This window comes from Mytilus edulis, chromosome 10, assembly GCF_963676685.1.
Source record: "Mytilus edulis chromosome 10, xbMytEdul2.2, whole genome shotgun sequence".
Classification (NCBI taxonomy): domain Eukaryota; kingdom Metazoa; phylum Mollusca; class Bivalvia; order Mytilida; family Mytilidae; genus Mytilus; species Mytilus edulis.
The window spans coordinates 18,911,421-18,932,018 of NC_092353.1; the positions used below are offsets into that span (position 1 = coordinate 18,911,421).

At 33.0% G+C, this 20,598-nt stretch overlaps 1 protein-coding gene across 1 annotated transcript; it reads left to right on the top strand.

Moving 5' to 3' along the window:
- The first annotated feature begins 235 nt into the window (after positions 1-235).
- On the top strand, positions 236-8,989 carry LOC139490557 (dehydrodolichyl diphosphate synthase complex subunit Nus1-like). The gene is made up of 5 exons (XM_071277392.1): positions 236-623; positions 5,214-5,348; positions 6,305-6,463; positions 8,261-8,360; positions 8,774-8,989. Exons 1-5 carry the CDS (start codon positions 347-349, stop codon positions 8,862-8,864), a joined length of 762 nt encoding a protein of 253 aa, XP_071133493.1. The 5' UTR covers positions 236-346; the 3' UTR covers positions 8,865-8,989.
- Positions 8,990-20,598: the final 11,609 nt, after the last annotated feature.

Consider the following 20,598-nt stretch of genomic DNA (forward strand, 5'->3'; position numbering starts at 1 on the left):
TTATGTTCAATTTTAAACGCGGACGTCAAGGAAAGCACAGTGAGTTGAAAATGTTATTTTTGTGCTCCATACTTTTTATACTTTTCCGTTTTCTTGACAGATTCAATGCACAAGCAAAGGGGTTTTAAGGGATACTGATATTTTGTATTTAATTTCAGTAGAAAGTTGATCTGCATCAGGTTTTATTATCTTATGTGTTTTTATAGTGTTTTCCACGAAAGAGGAAGTGCCCTCAGCATTCTAACCGTATTACTTCCGGTACACGAGAACACAAGACCGGTGCCTGATCCGATAAATTATGATATCCACTCTTTCAGAAGCTAAAACTAATAATACTACGTAAACTATGTTTGAACAACTTGTGTTACGACTAATTCATTGTATTTTATCATTTGGAGTGTTTGTAAAACAATGTACAAGTTATTTTATACATTTCGGCTTGGTATTTAAACAAAAATCGTCAGTCGACTTCATCAAAGCTGATGCAAGGCAGATAAACAAGTTGCCGGTACATATAGGAATAGTTGTTTTAGAAGAAAAACTTTCATACACAGATATAGCTAATATTATAATATGGTCACTAGCTTTAGGGATATCTTGTATCAGTGTTTATGATGTGAATGGTAAGTTCAAATGGTTAAACTTCAAGCAAATATAATTTTCTGACACATGAGCAAATTCTAGATAATATAAGAACACTACAATACACCTTATCGCTATTTGTCGGCCATTGCTTGATATCATGCAGGTTCCCATAAAATGTTGACGTCATAAAACAAAACATCTGACGCCACAATGGAAAAGTTGTTGTTGTATGCGTCAAAAGTTCAAGCGGCCGGGTCAACTGGGATTAGCGATAAGGTGTGTCTTCTTCATCTCTTCTTTTGTTAATCAGCAACGGAAAAATGCCATCAAGCTGATGCTGTATCATCAAGTGCAGGTGCTGTACAGGTTGTGATCAACAAAACCAAGAAAATAAATAAAATTTATATATATCATGTATAGACAAGTTTAAAATTGTGATCAATGCAGGACAAAAACAAGGATGGTCTTTACAGCAATTCACTGTGTCTCTGGCTCAGGATGAAAGTGTGACCAGAGGTTGTTCGTTAAAAGTGTCAGAGTCGGTGTCAATTGTGTTTTTTCCGGGTAGATGGTTCCAGTCTCTGATTTCGTATTCGGAGGTGTTGCATTGTGACTGCATGATGCTGACTGTGTGGCTATGTCGTGTTTTCCTGTTGTTGACGAGGTAATATTTGGGATTTCAGTGGTTACTTGATGGTACACTATTTTCTAAAATAATATTAAGCGATTTGCTGTTCTTCTCGTTTCAAGAGTAGGCCAATTCAAAGATTGTATATGATTGCAGTCATGGAGCCAGGTTAGTAGTTGTAGTTCTTGGTTACAAAAATCTTGCTGCCCTGTGTTGTACCATTTCTGTACATTTGATGTCCAGTGCAATGGGGGTCCCATACTTACCAGAGCAATGTAAGCGTGTTGTTTAATTTCTTGAGGGCATTTATATAAATTTCTTCTTTAAAATACAAAATTCAGCTCCACTCCTAGGTATGGGTTATGTTCTTTTAGTTCCAGCTGTGTAGAATGTAAGAAGTATGGTCTATATGATGAAGACATAATCTTTCAATCAGTTTTAGTTTAATTGAAGTCTGGAGCTGGCATGTCAGTTAACTGCTAGTAAATATATAGTCTGGTGTTATTTATGTATTTTTGTTTTTTTGTTGGTTTCTTGTGTATAGTTCAGAGTTTAGTATGGCGTTCATTATCACTGAACTAGTATATATATTTGTTTAGGGGCTCAGAGACGGATTTAGAGGTGGGGCCTTGTAAATAACAGTGATGTTATTAGTCAAATTATACCTTACTCATGACTTCCTCTTCATCCATAACAGTTTAAATATTGAAGTTTTGCATGATTTAAAAAACAAATAAAAATATTGATGAATTGTTAGTCACGTTTGGCTGTCACTTAAAACTTGAGTACATGTATCTCACATAGTTTCATTCAACACAATTTGTATGTATACTCTCATTTACAATATGGAACTTCTTGTTTGAACAGGCTTCTCGCTAAGGATTTTTGAAGGAGAGTCCAAGGACTCGTCATTTTAAGCCATGATGAGTCCAACAGCAAGAAGAAAATATCTTATTGCAATAAGGCCAATTAAAATTAATTGATAGATTTTCATCCCCGCCCGCCCCTCTGAAATCGTCCTGCCTCGATTTTTTTATTTTGCAAAATTTACGATTTCCAGATTTTGTTCATTTCCGTTACCGGTAACTGTCAATAATTTCGTTTCATTCGAACTTCCTGTTTATAAAATTTCGGTTTTTCATATTTCTTGTTTCGAGTGACTTTAAAACGATTATGTTGACAAACAGTGGTCTCGCTAGCCCAAAATAGAAGGGCGCCGCACCCTGGGTGCCCTCAGCCGCGCCCTGGGTGCCCTCAGCCGCGCCCTGGGTGCCTTCATCCGCGCCCTTCTGCCCTGACGTCTTTTTCCAAAATTATCTTGTGCCGTTTTGGTAAAATTTTGTTTCATCGATTTCTGATCTCCAAGTTAATTACATATATGACACCTGTGTGATTGCCCCCAGGTTAATCATGTCATTACAATCAATTACAATGATAAAGACTTCAAAAGTGTTAATAACTAGGTAATTTAATTAGGACAATGTATCTTTTTGTCATACTTTTGATGAATGTGTCAACGAGTGTGTTTAGCTTGGGTCGGCATTTTCGATCTCCAAGTCACAATGGAAGAGCGTATATAAATGAAGACTTTCATGACTTTAGAATTGAATTTAAGTCATCAAAATAAAACTATGCTTTTACAGAATTGCCTTCCATCTCAACTTGTTAGCGACAAGCACAGTTTTTAATTAACTCAAACGTGGTGGAAATTGATTTTGGAGTTACTTCCCCTGTTTTAGCTTATTACAAATTTGTGCTCTTAAAATATTATCTAGTATCAAAAAAAAGAATAAGTTACCAATTGAATATATAATAACATAATAATGTTACCTTAAAGATATTAACTGTCTTTGAACATATTAAAAAATATATATTGCAATTTCTACTTGATAATTATACTTTTAGCAATCCATGTTCTAAACATTGTTAAATTAGTAATGCTCTCAGTTTTAGGTCAAATGATGTATTAAAAGCTGTAATTCCTATATAGATTAAAAAAAAAAAAAAAACACATATTCGATAATGGGTAGAGTGAAGTTAAACTCTAAAAACATAATATGTTAATGAAGATGTACTATACCATTCATAACTACACAAACAATGAAATAAAGACTATAGTTGAAAAGCATCTTTATTTAAAAAAAACAACATATACAGTCCAAAAAAAAAAGAGATTCGTTAACTCGTGATACACACAGAAACGTAGACAAAAAAATGAGCAGTGCCTTTTCTTATCAAAAAAAGTGCCCTGCCCTCCACTGGCACCCTGCCCCTTTTAATTTCTAGCTAGAGCACTGACAAAATCTGCTGCTCAATGATGACAGTATCATCTACAGAGAATATAGAAAGATTACCAGAAGGGCATGAAATATTCGGATTACGAGTATTAAATACGCTGTGTCCAACGCAAATCGCGGTATATCACAAATTGGAACTTATGATTTCTTTCATCAGAAAATTGTGGATTTATTTAATAATACATTGACTTTGTGTAAGCAAATTTGGGCTGTGAATGATTTCCAAAGTGCAAGAATCGTGGAACAAATTGGTAGAAAAAAAAGAGTTCAAAAAGTCGGCAAACATACACATTGTGTACTAGAAACCCCTTAGATTAACTTATGGCTATTGTTTTTGTTTTAAAAACACAAAATACCATTTACAATGTAATTATATATGCGTCACTTCTTGCATAACTTGAGAGTCTTAAAAGTGCCAACTTTACTATTCCTTGCAGCACTTGTTTGAGTGTTCATTTCATTCATAATACTTGTGCTGCATTCCATTGCATTTGCATAAGTTTATGGGGACTACAAACCATCGCTTAGAGAGCAAAATAAATTTGGAGTTGGTAGTCAAATGAATAGAGAATTTCTCCATGGTTTTACTGTTTGCTGAAAATATGTTTCTAAAGTAGCAATTGCATGTAGAACAGTCCGCGTTGCAAATCAGAGATGTTTATTCAAGAATTATGTACGATTCTTTATACATGTTTAAACATTTACATGGTATAAGCTAAATTTTGTAATGATAACACTTGCATATATATATATATATATGAAGTTCACGCCACAAGAAGATTTCAAATTGATTAAAATTTAAAAAATAAAATCCTCCCACCCGCCCCATTTTTTTCAAAACTTTGGATGAAAATCTACTAATTAATTTTAGTTGGCCTAATATGTAGTATTTTACAAATGTTTTGGTCTCTATTTCCTAACAGAGCAATGAAATGACATTAAACTCAGATCACTTTTAAACTTTTTCTATAAAATGATGATATTTGTGTTAAACTGTGTTCAGTTTAAACAAAATATTTCAATCTTGATGCATCTGTGGACTCACCAGTTTTGAAAATGGTAAGTTCAGACAGATTTTGATGAGTCCACGACTCATGGACTCGCCTTAGTGAGAACCCTGTTTGAAGGAATATATACTAATCTATGGCTACCAGGTCATTTTTTCAGTCTTATGAAACTATGTTGATATTCCTGGAATCAATAAAAAACACACCAATTGAATCAAAACCGACAGTACATATGTAACAACCTAATATATAGCTCTAGCACTTCTCAAGGTTGTACATGTAATTTGCCACTATAAAAAAAACACACCTGTATATATATATTATATACAATGTAATATATACAATGTAATATATACATGTAAATAAAAAATCAAATGTAACTCAAAATGATAAAGAAAATGATAATTTCAAGTAAGTCAGGGTTAAAGTAAACTGAATTTCTTGGTACATCAGATACTAAATTTATAAGCAGAGTTATCTCCCTTTGTCCTTTAGATTTTTGTTAAGTACATGTTTGTGTAACTAAAGAGCTAATCATACTTTAGTCTACATACAAGATTATTTGTCGAAAACATTTATACTACAACCTTGAACATATTTTATTATAATATGTTTATATCATTGTGTACCATGTATATATCATGTACATGTAGAAGCTGAGCACTAATTTACATGTACATTTGTATGTCTTTCCAGGTGATTTTAAAAGAAATCATGCTGTTTTAAAAGGGGTTGTAGCAAAGAAACAGAAAGAAATCTTACATGATGAGAGCACAAAATACAGTATATGTTTGCATACCAATAACCAGACAGATTTATATTTAGAAAATGGTATGCATCAAATGTCAGATTTTCTAAATATTGATAGGACTAAAATCATAAAACAGTTTCTGACTACATTTCTAGTAATAAAATCTTAGGATCAAAAACCAAACTTCGTCATTTGCCATATTTAATGTTCCAAGGGTGTTCTACAGATAGTGAGATCACTGATCCTTCAAGATAATTTGGAAGACAAATTCCCTCAGCTGTATTTAGCAACATTTTTAGGAATTTTGGATCTCAGTGCTCTTCAACTTCATACTTTATTTGGCTTTTTTTTGATTCAAGCGTCACTGATGAGTCTTTTGTAGATGAACTGCGTGTCTGGCGTATATATAAAATTTAGTCCTGGTATCTATGATGAGTTTTTTTACAACCACTGGGTCAATGTCACTGCTGGTGGAGATTTATTTCCCCGAGTGTATCACAAGCCCAGTAGTCAGCACTTTGTGCTGACATGAATTATTATTGATATTGTTATATTTATAAATTAACTGTTTTCAAAATTTTGAATTATTTGAAATACTAAGGCTTTTCTACCTCAGGCATAGGTTGCCTTGGCTGTATTTGGCAACACTTTTAGGAATTTTGGATCTCAATGCTCTTTAACTTCTTACTTTATTTGGTGTTTTTTTTTAACTTTTTTGGATTCGAGCGTCACTGATGAGTCTTTTATAGACGAAATGCGCATCTGGTGTATATATAAAATTAAGTCCTGGTATCTATGATGAGTTTATTGACTTATCGTTTTCTGCTCTTTGGTCAGATCTCTTTGAGTTTGACACTTTTCAAAAATTGCTACCAAAAGTGACATTATAACGAAGAACAGAATTGGAGGCTAATAAATTTGATTAGGTACAGGTACCCTGAAACAATTTGATTTTGACCTTCTGGATTGCTACTGACATGACTGATATCAATAAATATTTAACTTTTGATATATATGCTTTATATTATCATTGCAGGATATAGTAATAATTGTAAAATAGATATACAACTTGTGGGTCCTGAAGATGGTAGGAGAGAACTAGTCAAGTTAGCACAAAATTTATCCAGAGAAGTAGCAACACATCAGCGAAAGTTGGAGGACATTACAATACAGCATATAGATAACATTTTACAAGGTATACTACTTAGATTTAAATTTCATTACTAATATTCTTTTTCAGTGATACTGCATTCTCAATTTCCATGTTTACTATAAAGGTAGAACTCCTGAAATGTACACCTGGTACTTTGGCATTGGTTGTTAAAATACAAAATTTGCCTCTGACTTTTTCAGAGAAATTGACTTTGTTGAAAAGAGACAGTGAACATTATGAACTGTTACCCAAAAGAAATATCCATATTACTGCTTGCTCAACATGGAAGTGGGTAACAGGAAACTGTATATGTACATGTACAATTAAAGCAAAAAAAATAATGATGTACCTGTTATTTGTTCAGTAATTAACTGATTGCAGGATAACAAGGTGACATTTCACAGGAAAACATTCATATCTTACATGGACAAATATTTTTGAATCAGAGCTTTCATAAAAGGCTTTATATCAAAATCCCAAATACTTCATTAACTAGAAAAAGAAAATCCTTGTGTTTTATAGGTTAAGAATGGTCCATAGCCCAAATGATTGCACCCTTTAAATGTTGGGTAGTTACATGTAAGTGTAGTTATCTTTTTTTAAAACTCTTTATTAGAACCCAGGAAAAACTGTATATTGATTTATTATTGTGGGTTTTAATAGTAAAACTTACATTCTAATGCAATTATTTTGTATCAATGGTTCTGATTGAGTGACAGTTAGCGTAAAATTCTCTATCTCCTTGTCTGTAACTAAGGAAGCCGACATTTTGAATTGCTGAATGCATTGACATGTAATTTCTACAATTATAAGCCAAAAAAAGTCACATGTTGCACCTAAAAATCTTCTTTTTATCAAATTTTATTACATTCTGAAGCGGCATAGAAGCCAGAAAACGCCCGGTGTTTATGCTTGACGCAGGAAGCATACCTATGACATCACCTAGTGTAGGGACCTAAGAAGATAACATCTTTTTGCGAAATTTTCTTTAATGAAAATTTTACACTGAAATAATGATTGACATTAAATTATGAACTTGTTTTGCATTAGAATAGAGATAACTGTATTGTATTTGAAGCTTTGCGGACATCCATCGGTAGTTTTACTGTCGCAACTACCCGTTTACTTGTCTCTGCTACGCTTTGCCAGGTAAACTAAATTTGTGATAGTAAAACTACCGATTGACGTCTTAAAGCTTTAAATACACAATACAGTTATCTTTAATTGTTTGTGGATATTTAATTTGACTTTTGTAGAAGCCTATATAAAATTTGTCAATTGTTGAGCATTTAATTTAGTGGTTCACCTAGCCCTATACCAACAAAATTCACGAAAATTGTTATCCAAGGAATATTACTGAATCACAGTAGACATGGTAGATCATTATTGGAAGATCATAAATGTGATTCTGTACTGAAAAGAGAATGTGTGAATATGAGTGAATGGTATTTGTTTGATAGTCAAACAAAAAAGTATATAAAAAAATTAGGGAGTTGTTTGTAACATGATTACTGGTAAAATAGTAATATCACAAAAATACTGAACTCTTGACAATCTTTGAAGAAAATTCAAACTGGAAGTCCCTTATCAAATGGCAAAAGCAAATGATAAAACACATCAAACATTTTTGTCAAATGAATGGACAACTGTCATTCCTGACTTGGTACAGGCATGATTTTCAAATGAAGAAAATGGTGGATTGAACCTGGTTTTATAGTGCTAAACCTCTCCCTTGTATGACAATCGCATCAAATTCAATTATATTTACAATGATGCATATACAAAACAGACATAATAAGTAAAATTGTCAAAATATGATGATTTTCTTTGTATTTTTAGGAACAAATAAGTTTCCAGATCCTGACCTTATCATCAGATTTGGAACAGTTGATTCATTACTAGGATTTTTACCCTGGCAAATAAGACTTACAGAAATTTTGTAAGTACTAGACTATTCTAAATTAGAGCATATCGTGCATATAGATACAACAAAAAATTAAAAAAACAATGAAAAAACTACTTACTCATACAGGGGGAGGGGAGAGGATTTTATAGAAAAAAAACAAGTAATAAAGAACAACACAATTTTCTGACATGACCTGGTATATTCATAAAATGTGTAAGCATGAAACTTCCCCTCTTTGTCTGAACTTGTCAGAAGGATTTACTCTTTAATTTGAAATTGGTGGTCATAACAGAAAAGATTTTTTAGATGATACTTAATTGAAATATGCACATCAGCTTAAAAGATTAAAAAAATGGGAAAACAAAGTAAAAAATATAATATATTTCATTATTTCAGGGGATTAGATTATTGATATTTTTATATTACAAACTTTTTTTATTTTTCAGAACGCATCAAACACATGATGGATTGACATACAAATCTTTTATATCATTATTACACTCTTATGGAGATACAGATCAGAGATTTGGAAGATAGCATAGTCACATTAGAATTTTTACTATCATAGCATTGTAGTCATCCAGAATACTTACTGTGAATGGAAGGGGGATGGATCTAGGAATTGTCATAAAAATATAATATATAAAAAAATTCACAAATGAGCTTTGTATTAATTTATGAAAAGAGGTATCCAGTGATAGTTTTCTAATTGTTATTAGATCCTCTATTTTAGTTTCCATCAATTTTATGTAAACACAAACTGAGTGCACTTCCACATGACCTTGAATTGCATCTTTTGTTAACTTCTAAAAAAATTAAAGGAAGGACAACTCAGTAATTGTGTTCAGTTATTCCCCTTAGAAATGTAAAACCAAAACAGGCTGTCAAGTCTCTTATTTTGAGTTCTTAAAATTTTCTCTTTGTTGCAAAAATCTCCCATGTGTCCTGTATTTCTAAATTGGTAAAAAAAAATGAGTTATATGGACTTATAAGGAAAGATATAGTCCTAAGTTCGTTGATTTAGGAGCTATAGGAATGTAAGATAAAGGTAAAAGTAGTGATTAAATCTAAACAGCAACATTATCAAGGGGTACAATCAAAATCACGTGATGGATAAACACACACAGGAAGTTACAGTCGAACTCGCCGCTTGAAAGGTTAGTAGTTGCATTTTCTTGTTTATATCAATTAAATTTTGATTAATAAGTTGGCACACCGAATGTCGGATAGTATGTAGTTTTAAAATACACAATTGTTTTTGCTAGAAAGCGTGCAGTTATTGCAAACACTTCGACGGTGAAATTTTGGAACTGTGTCGAAGTGTTCGCATTAACTGCACGCTTTCCAGCAAGGATAATTGTGTATTTCAAAACTAGATAGTATCCTACATTCGGTACACTACCTTATTTATTAAATTTTATTGATATAAACAAGTAAATACGACTACTTACCTTTCAAGCGGTCTGCTCGACTGTTACTTCCGGTGTGTGTATATCCATCACGTGATTTTGATTGTACCCCTTGATTATGACATTTATCAGGTGTTGAAGAATAATTTGTTCCATTTTCTACATCTTGACCTACATCTTGACCTACAGCTTTTCCAAGTTGTTTCTGTACTGTTGATTCATTTATTTTCATTGGTTCCAATTTTTGTAGATTGGGAAAAATTTGCATTTTCGTTGATAATTGATTTTGTGGTTTTCTCAAAAGAATGCATATAATCATATAGCAAATTTCAATTCGTTGAACATTTATATTTGCGGTTTCACTGTTCCAACAAACTCCTAGAAAATAGGTATACTTCAAATAATAAATCCATAGTATTCCTAAATATTCTGTACGTTTTTTTTATTCTAATTTAATAACTATTAGAAGGACAAAGTGAAACCTTTATGGCGAACAACTAAAGGTGATAACAATGTCTTGATAAAAGTTGGTGTAAAGCTTGTTCAAACGTTTATACAACTTATTGCTTTTGGTGCAAAAAGAAATTTCTGTTGAAAAATTAGAATTTAATTAAAATGCCAATACACAATATTTTATTTATTTATTCAAAGTGTTTACTAGTATATCTTTACACATAGTTTCAAATATAGATGAAACACCAGAAACTTGAGGAAAAAGTGACAGATTTACATGAGATATCAAACTGTTTGACAAATGTTACTAAAACAGAAATAATTTTGTAATATTTTGAGGTAATCTGAAATATTCTTTTGACTAAGTCAGCTTGATATTATGACCAAATGTCTAGTTTCTAAATGGAGTACAATATTACATATATTTATATATCCAATTTTCAGTATCTTCCCATTAGTTGGTCTCCTGGATTATTTTCTCTATTATAATTATGCCCCGCGACGAAATGAAGAGGCGCCTATTAATTTTCCCCTTTTGTCCATCTGTTCATCTGTGGATATAAGTAGATGATTTGTATGGCTATCTTCATTTTTGAGCTACATCTTTAATATCTTGCAGGATGCTTCTATAGGTACTATATTATTTTTATGCCCCCACAGTAGTGGATGGGGCATGACATTTACCCTTGTTCGTCTACATCCGTCTGTAAGTACCAAATATAAAAAAGAAGATGTGATGATATGATTGCCAATGAGACAACTCTCCACAAGAGACCAAAATGACACAGAAATTAACAACTATAGGTCATCGTATGGCCTTCAACAATGTGCAAAGCCCATACCGCATAATCAGCTATAAAAGGCCCCGAAATGACAATGTAAAACATTTCAAATGAGAAAACTAACAGCCTTATTTATATAAAAAAAAAGAATGAAAATCAAATATGTAACTGTCATGGTGTGTTATTTGGCTTAAATTTGTGTTAGTGTTATTTTGGATAAAAATATGTTTTATTTTATGAAAGAAAATTTAATGTTTGTATTTTGAAAAAGTTTTATTAATCTGTTTAATTAATTTTACCTATGCTGTGGCATTAGTACTCGAAATGTCACAGTTTGCTCAAAGCACTTATTTTGAAATATTAATTGTAATTAACACATGTCACTTTGAAAGTTTAGGTTTTATCAAAACATTACAGGATTAGGCTTTGTCAATTAAAGTATATTTTTGCTAATGAGAGTATTATTAACGTGTCGAGACATATTAATTTATTTTAGATTTTAGTATAAATATCGTTGTGAAATTTTGGAAAGGCAGTCAGTGTTTCGGAAGCGTGACCTCACACTACTCATGTCATTATACTGGCCCTATAAGACTGTCTACCAGTCTACCAGTTGACTGTGTAGTGTGAGACTAAATTTATCTCTGACTCATAAATTTAACTTTAGAAAATACTTTTGAGAAACTTTTATTTTGAGACTTTTATATTTTGAAATTGAGATTAATTACATTTTATGTTTTAGTAGTTTTGGCATTTATTTTGGATTTTACATTTAAAGAGAAATAGTTTTACTTTGGATTTGTTATTTCGAATTGATACTTTGTACTTTAATTAGATTATTATTATTTGGCATTGTTTATTGATTGATTTGTTATCATTCGTCTAAATCGTTATCGTTAATTAAATTATGAAAACCTTCCTTGCGTTTTAGCTATGCCTATCAGAACATTAAGTCTAGCGATAGACTGACCCCCTGTCCCTTGGTTCCAGCACATATGAGTTAGCTCCCCCTTATCTAACAGTGCTCTCGAGTGGACCTTGGTGACAGATATGGTGGATTGACCCGGGGCATGATACAAATTAGATTCTAAAACTGCATAGCTAGAATGTAGGTTGGCAAAATTAATTCAAAATTATTTAAAACTTAAAATTTCAAAATTGAGATAACAGTAGGAGAGACAATGAGAGGAAGAGAGAACCAGTAGCAGGAGAGACAAGTTGCAGATTAAACAACACATAACTAAAAGATAAGTACATCTTGCCTATTATCATACACTTTAATAACTTTTAAGTGAAAAGTATAGATGTATGTTGATTCTTGGTGTGAATCTGTTAACTTTAGATAAATATTTATTTGTGCAAAAACTTTACAGGAGATAAAATTCAGTTCAGGAGAAACTGTACTTGTGCAAATAATTTTATACGATCTGGAAATTTGACTCATAGTAGAGAGAATTTAACATTTAGTTCAGGAGAGATTTTATTTGCATAATTAATAAAGTTATAACTTAAGTCAGAGAGAATCGAACATAAACAATACATGTATACTGACAAAAATACTTTAAGTTTCAGTTTGGTAATTGGAATAGAAATATCATCATGGGTAGAAAAAGGATTTCAAAAGGATGGTGCTGCCAAAAAGACAGATGTGCCAGGCTATCCAGTGTAATACCAGGAACAGCAAGTTTCCAGTTTACTACAACCATGGAGAGGAACTTTGTCGAAATTGGACTAGAAGACCACCAAGTGAGATGTTTAGTTGACAGTGGAGCATCTTTTAGCTGTATCAGTCAACATCAGCTGTACCGTCTAAACACCACTACAGCGATACAGAAATCAACGATAAATAGTGCAATAGGTGTCTGTGGAGAAGTGCATGCGATAATTGGTGAAATAGTACTACAGCTATCTTTTGGACAATACAAAATTTACCAGAAATTCCGTATATTTGAAACACTACATGCAAAAGCTATATTAGGATTAGATTTTTTGAGAGACAATAAAGTGAAAACCGACTTTGAAAATATGACTTTAACAATACCAACTCAGAAGAATTCAGCAATGAACATGGAACATCAAGATAATGGTGCTCATGTTACCATAGCAACCTTTCAAGACAATAGTGCAGTTATAGCTTTGGCAGAAACCGTGAATTCAGTGATTTTAGAACCTCAGTCAGAAACAATTATACCGGTTAAAATTCCAAAATTTCATATAGGAAGTACTGTAATTTTAGAACCGTGCCATAAACTTCAGTCACGCTTTTCTATAGCTGGTGGAAAAACAGTTTGTAATATTGATAATAACAACATGGGAATTTACAGACTTTTAAATCCAACTAATCAAACTATCTATTTGGACTCGAAATTACAAATTGCTGTTGTGCAGCTACTTAACTTTAGAAATATTCATGCTTTCAAAGAACAAGATGAAGGATTTTTATGCAGTGTTTTGGAAAGTGAGAAATATTGGAATAATAACTGTCAAAATGTGTTAACAGACTTAGGGATTAATTTAGATGGTGCAGACTTAAGTTTAAATCAGAAGCAGAAACTTTGTGAATTTTTAAGCCAGAACAGAGATATATTTGCCAAGGATTTATCTGAACTTGGTAAAACTGAAATGCATTATCATACCATCCATACAAAAGGTGATAAGGTGGTTAGTTTAGCACCTTATCGTCAATCACCACAGATGCGTGCAGAAATCGAGCGACAACTAGATGAGATGGAGAGACATGGTATCATCGAAGAGTCTACATCTCCTTTCCACAGCCCTGTAGTGTTAGTGAAGAAGCAAAATGGTGAATTTCGTTTTTGTGTGGACTTCCGAGTGCTCAACAAGATAACAGAGCCACTTTCGTTTGGAATTCCACACATGTCTGACATTTTGGATACATTAGCTGATGCCAAACCTGAGCTATATTCAACTATCGACCTTCGTTCAGGATTCTGGCAGGTACCGTTAGACCCTGCCACAAAATACAAGAGTGCATTCATCACACACAAGGGAGTTTATGAATTCAACAGACTAGCATTTGGTATGATGAATTCACCAATGACATTCCAGTGTTTAATGACCAAAGTGCTGAAAAATCTAAATTTTAAGATCGCGTTAGTCTACATAGATGATGTTTTAATTTTTTCAAAGAACTTTGAGGAACATTTGCAACATTTAAATTTAGTGTTTACCAATTTAAGAAGTGCTAATCTAAAATTACATCCGTCCAAATGTAAATTCGCAAAGAAGGAAGTTAAGTATTTAGGACATGTTATTTCTAAAAATGGAATTAAAGTGAACCCAGAAAACACAGAAAAAGTGAACAATTTTCAAACTCCTAAGAATGCGAAACAAGTGAAAAGTTTCCTAGGGATGGCAAACTATTACAGGAAATTTGTAAAGGACTATGCGTGTATTGCTACACCATTAACATCACTATTGAAGAAAAATATAAAATTCAACTGGACATTGGAATGTCAGAGGGCATTTGATACTCTGAAAAATGCACTTATTTCGGCACCTATTCTAGTGTTTCCAGAATTTGATAAACCATTCATATTATCCACAGATGCATCTGAATATTCAATGGGATATGTGTTAAGTCAGATTCAGAATGGAGTGGAGCATTCCATTGCTTATGGTGGAAGATCTCTTCGTGGTTCTGAACTTAGATGGCATATTACACAAAAGGAAGCACTAGCTCTAGTGGATGGAATACAGCACTTCAAACATTATTTGGCAAATCAAGAATTCACTGTGTATACCGACAATGTATCTGTTAAGTATCTGCAGAAAATCAAAGACTGTCAAGGTCGTCTAGGAAGATGGAGTTTGCTACTTCAGGGATACAACTTCAAGATTATACACCGTGAAGGCTCTAAGAATACTGCTGATTGTCTATCCAGGCAACAGTACACAAATTCAACAGCACAAGATTCAAACGATTTGGGAGAACATTTGTACAATATCAATGAAAAAGAGTATACTGAAACTGTATTTTTTTATAAAGGAGAAAGTGAGGAAAATGTAATCGCAAACATACAAGAAACTGAGATTCAAGAACTTGAACTTAACAATTTATCCAAACATCAGAAAGAGTGTCGAGACTTTTCCGAAATTTACAATTATAAGTTTAATAGAGAATTACCAGATGATGCAATTTTAGCGAGAACAATAGTAGCGGAATCATACAATTTTGAAATAGAGGATGGAATTTTAAAACATTTTTATTCAAAGAGGTGTAAACAAGTACCGAGACATGAGCGTTTAGTGAAACAGATAGCTGTTCCTAGAATTTTACGTGACGACGTTTTAAGGTCTTACCATGACTGTATTCTAGGCGGTGGTCATCAAGGTTTCGACAGAACATACTCATCTCTTCGTAATAAGTACTTTTGGCCTTCAATGTATGAGGATATTAAACAATATGTTAAAACATGTGAAGTGTGTCAACAATCGAAAAGGAATTATGGTGCTAAACGACCACCTCTTAAACCACAAATAAGTGATGACATATTTAGTAGATGGCATATGGACATACTTAGTGGTCTACCTACAACTCCAGACAAATACAAGCATGTACTTTTAGTGGTGGACAGCTATTCTAAGTGGAGTGAAATATTCCCCTTAAAAACACAAGAAGCTGGTGAGGTAGCAGGAATACTGTACAGGGAGATTATCTCACGATACGGAGCACCTAGAGTTCTCATATCAGATCGCGGCAGGAATTTCACCTCAAACCTTGTAAAAGCATTATCTGAAATGTTTCAGATTACAAGACATTTAACAAGCTCCTATCATCCGCAAACCAATGGATCTGTTGAAAGAATGAACTCCGTTATTCTTCAATCTATTCGCAGTTATGCTAAAGATCAGCAAGATGACTGGGTTCATCTATTACCAGGAATCATGATGGCATACCGAGCCACTCCAGCAACTCAGTCAACTGATTTCTCACCATTTTTCTTGTTGTTTGGACGAGAGATGTGTCTGCCGATTGATACTTCTCTCATACCTAAGGAACATTTAGCCCAAGATCATAGGATATTTTTAGGAAGAATTCTGCAAAATTTAGAAAGAACCAGGAAAATTGCATCAGAGAACATAGAAGTAGCCCAAGAGAGAAATAAACGCCAATACGACAAGAATACACAGGAACCAGAATTTAGACCTACCCAAAGAGTTTGGCTATACTGTACTAAAGTTCCTGTAGGAAAGGCCCCAAAACTGCATCGTAAATGGGTAGGTCCATATTATATAACACTTGTGAATAGATCAAACCACACATACAGAATCCGTAATTGTGCTAACAACAAAGAAGTGAAGTCACTAGTAACTGCCCATAGGTTGAAGCCATACTATGACCCTAACACTAGACCAACTAATCCGCCTCCAGAACATGAAAATGATGACGATGAGTTAGATCCAGACGAAATAGGAAGACAAGATAACAACGACAGACAACAACAACATCGAAGACAGCAAAATGGGGACAACAATGTCAGACAACAACAGAACAGAGGACAGCAAAATGGAGACAACAATGACAGACAACAACAGAACAGGGGACAGCAAAATGATAACAACAATGATAGACAACAACCAAACAGAGACCAGAGAATTGGTAACAACAACCAGAACCAACCACGCAATCCACCTGTTGGCAACACCAAACCATCGTGTCAAGATTGTAAACGTGGAAATTGTACTCCATTTAGTGAAGAAAACATTGACCGTCTAATGGCTTCAAATCGAGGTAATGGTACACTATATTACAAAATAAAATTCAAAACAGGACAAACTGAGTGGCATTTTCCATGCAAAATTCCAACAAATATAGTGCGTCAATTTCATGCGGATAGAACAATGAGTGGGAAAAAGAGAAAAAGACCTCTAAATCAAACAAAGCATAAATTCTTTAATAAATCTGACAAACCAGGAAATGAAGGAAATAACGAAACTAGTACCAATTCCCAAAAGGAATCTGTAAATGTGCTATCAACCAATAACAACCCTTCTTTGGATTATTTACAACCTGAAAAATTACTGGCAGTGCGTTTTATAAATCAAAGGGCTTATTTTCTTATTCAAACTGGAATCATTCAGAGGTGGCATTCAATTACATCTGTTCGAAACCATGCTCATAATTTTATCAAATACTTTACAACAATATTTGAGGAGAGATTGCTGAAAGAGAAATTGAACTATCTTCAGGAAAAACACCAAGGAACACTGAAACAGGAATTTAGTAGCTGTGGTCAAGGATTTAAAGTACATGAAGCAAGAGTTGACAATAGTGGAAAAATGGAGTTTTTGTTAAGTTGGATGAACCCAAATATGCCTCCAGAATGGCAGACTTTTGATGAAGTGCCGAATGGGTGCATTGACACTTTCTTAAAAGAGTTAACGAGAGAGTTCCAAAATGAGATAAATCCATGGTGATTTGTTTTAAACAATTTGTGACTCGTTAGGACAATGTTTAAAACTTGAAAATAGTATTTTAGTAGCATGTAAATCTATTTAGTTTTTCTAAAACTTTTTTTTTGATGTAGGTAGTTCTAGGATTTAGTGTGAGTGCACGCATACTATTTCTTATTACTACATCTTTTGGTTAAAGTGTCTTGTTTTTTTGGGAAATTAACACAAAAATATAAAGGTTGAGAGAAGCTAGCTAGCTCACAATAATTGTATATATATTTTTTTTCTGGCGCCAGGTTATATATAATTTGTATAGAGTGTATTGAGATATTTTTAAGTTGTTAATATGTGAATGTATATATCATGTTTGGGGACAAACATATTGGAGTAGGGGGGAATATGTCATGGTGTGTTATTTGGCTTAAATTTGTGTTAGTGTTATTTTGGATAAAAATATGTTTTATTTTATGAAAGAAAATTTAATGTTTGTATTTTGAAAAAGTTTTATTAATCTGTTTAATTAATTTTACCTATGCTGTGGCATTAGTACTCGAAATGTCACAGTTTGCTCAAAGCACTTATTTTGAAATATTAATTGTAATTAACACATGTCACTTTGAAAGTTTAGGTTTTATCAAAACATTACAGGATTAGGCTTTGTCAATTAAAGTATATTTTTGCTAATGAGAGTATTATTAACGTGTCGAGACATATTAATTTATTTTAGATTTTAGTATAAATATCGTTGTGAAATTTTGGAAAGGCAGTCAGTGTTTCGGAAGCGTGACCTCACACTACTCATGTCATTATACTGGCCCTATAAGACTGTCTACCAGTCTACCAGTTGACTGTGTAGTGTGAGACTAAATTTATCTCTGACTCATAAATTTAACTTTAGAAAATACTTTTGAGAAACTTTTATTTTGAGACTTTTATATTTTGAAATTGAGATTAATTACATTTTATGTTTTAGTAGTTTTGGCATTTATTTTGGATTTTACATTTAAAGAGAAATAGTTTTACTTTGGATTTGTTATTTCGAATTGATACTTTGTACTTTAATTAGATTATTATTATTTGGCATTGTTTATTGATTGATTTGTTATCATTCGTCTAAATCGTTATCGTTAATTAAATTATGAAAACCTTCCTTGCGTTTTAGCTATGCCTATCAGAACATTAAGTCTAGCGATAGACTGACCCCCTGTCCCTTGGTTCCAGCACATATGAGTTAGCTCCCCCTTATCTAACAGTGCTCTCGAGTGGACCTTGGTGACAGATAACATAAACAAACAACAACCACTGAATTACAGGCTCCTGACTTGGGACAGGCACATACATACATAATGTGGCGGGTTTAAACATGTTAGCGGGATCGCAACCCTCCCCTAACTTGGGACAGTGGTATAACAGTACAACATAAGAACGAACTATAAAAATCAGTTGAAAAAGGCTTACTCATCAGATGGACAAAAATACAAGTGGACGTGGCCGGGTACTTGTACATTCTAACAACAAAAAGACACTAGGAACAGATCTGAGAGTACTCGTAAATAACTGACAGCTAGTTCAATGCCTATAAGAACTTAAGAAAATAATCCTGCATATAAGACTAAATCATCAATCCGTACACATCCAGCATCCAATGGATTTAGTAAAAAGACGTCATAAACGGTCAGAGAAAAACATGACCTTGTGCAGTTGGTTTCCGTTCTCTAACTTCAGTTTGTCTCAACCAAATGGTATGAAATTATAAAACAAGTTATTACCACAAAATACAGATCAAGTTTTAAATTTGCAGGTGTCACTTTAACCGTTTTAAATTATGCCCCTTTATAATTGGAAACATTGCTAAATATTTTGTTTCCGATCTCTTACTTTGGTGATGTGACATGCCACTTGTAGACAGTTCTATAATGCTTCTGGTACTAAGAACAATTCATTGTTTGATATTAACATTACATATATTTAGTCAATATTTTGAAAAGATACAAGATCAGTGAAAAGTAATATAACAAACATACTGAACTCTTACAAAATTTAAAGCCAATTGTCCCCAATCAAATTGCAAAATCAAAAGCTAAACCACATCAAACGTACGGACAACAAATGTAATATTTCCATACCTGCCAACTTTTCAAAATTCCCATGGGGGTTTTGCGTGCAAGATGGCTGTCATAGTCCTAAAAAACCTTCAATGGGGCCTTTAAATACATTTTAATGTTGTTTTTTGGCTTCTTCATACTTTTATAAGCCTAAAGTCACTAAAAATAATTGTTTTGTTTAAAATTGTGGACAAAATTGCTCTTTCAAAATTTCAATTTGGGAGCCTCCATGGGGGAAATCTCCCGCAAATAGTGACAGTTGGCAGGTATGTATTTCTGCCTTGGTACATGCATTTTCTTATGTGGACCTGGTTTTATAGCTAGCTGAACCTCTGACTTGTTTGACAGTTTCATAACTGTATGAACAAAATAAACAGAGTCTGACATAATAGTTTAAAATGTCAAAAAAGGAATACAGCAGTCAACATTGTGTTTTAATCTCTATCACTATAAAAACAACAAAAAATATGTACCAAAGCAACACAAAAAGGCATATAGACAAACTAGATGGCGAAAATAGAAACAAAATTTTACCATAGCATAATAAAACAATGACGTGATGGGGAAGTAGAGAGCCTAAAGAGCTAAACAGTTGAAGTAATATATTCATATTTAAAGATAAATAAAAGAATACTTAAACACGTTAAGAGGATAAACAACATCAGTAGCCGCAACCTACACTACAAAACCATCGTGTATTAGTTGTGAAGTTGATACGAAATATTTATCAACAACGTCTTGGTACCATCCGATGAACTTTTAAGAAAAGGACGAGACGTTTTTTGACAAAACCATCGTGTATTAGTTGTGAAGTAGATACGAAATATTTATCAACAACGTCTTGGTACCATCCGATGAACTTTTAAGAAAAGGACGAGACGTTTTTTGACAAACCCATTGTTCATTAACTCGGATAATGGTGATGTTATACAACCTGAGTAGCAGCTGGAAGCTATTGAATACCGAATAATTTAGGAAATATATATCCCTTATGCATTGGCAATTTTGCTGAAACATTGATATTTAATGAAAAAAAATAGTCACCTTTCTTTTGAATTGATAGCTATATATACGTTTAAATCAATCAAAAAAGGAATACTAGTAC

Coding starts and splice junctions, on each gene's coding strand:
- LOC139490557 (XM_071277392.1), top strand. CDS start 347: ATGTTTGAACAACTTGTGTTACGACTAATTCATTGTATTTTATCATTT. Junction 624..5,213: donor CAGTGTTTATGATGTGAATG/GTAAGTTCAAAT, acceptor ATGTCTTTCCAG/GTGATTTTAAAAGAAATCAT. Junction 5,349..6,304: donor AGATTTATATTTAGAAAATG/GTATGCATCAAA, acceptor TTATCATTGCAG/GATATAGTAATAATTGTAAA.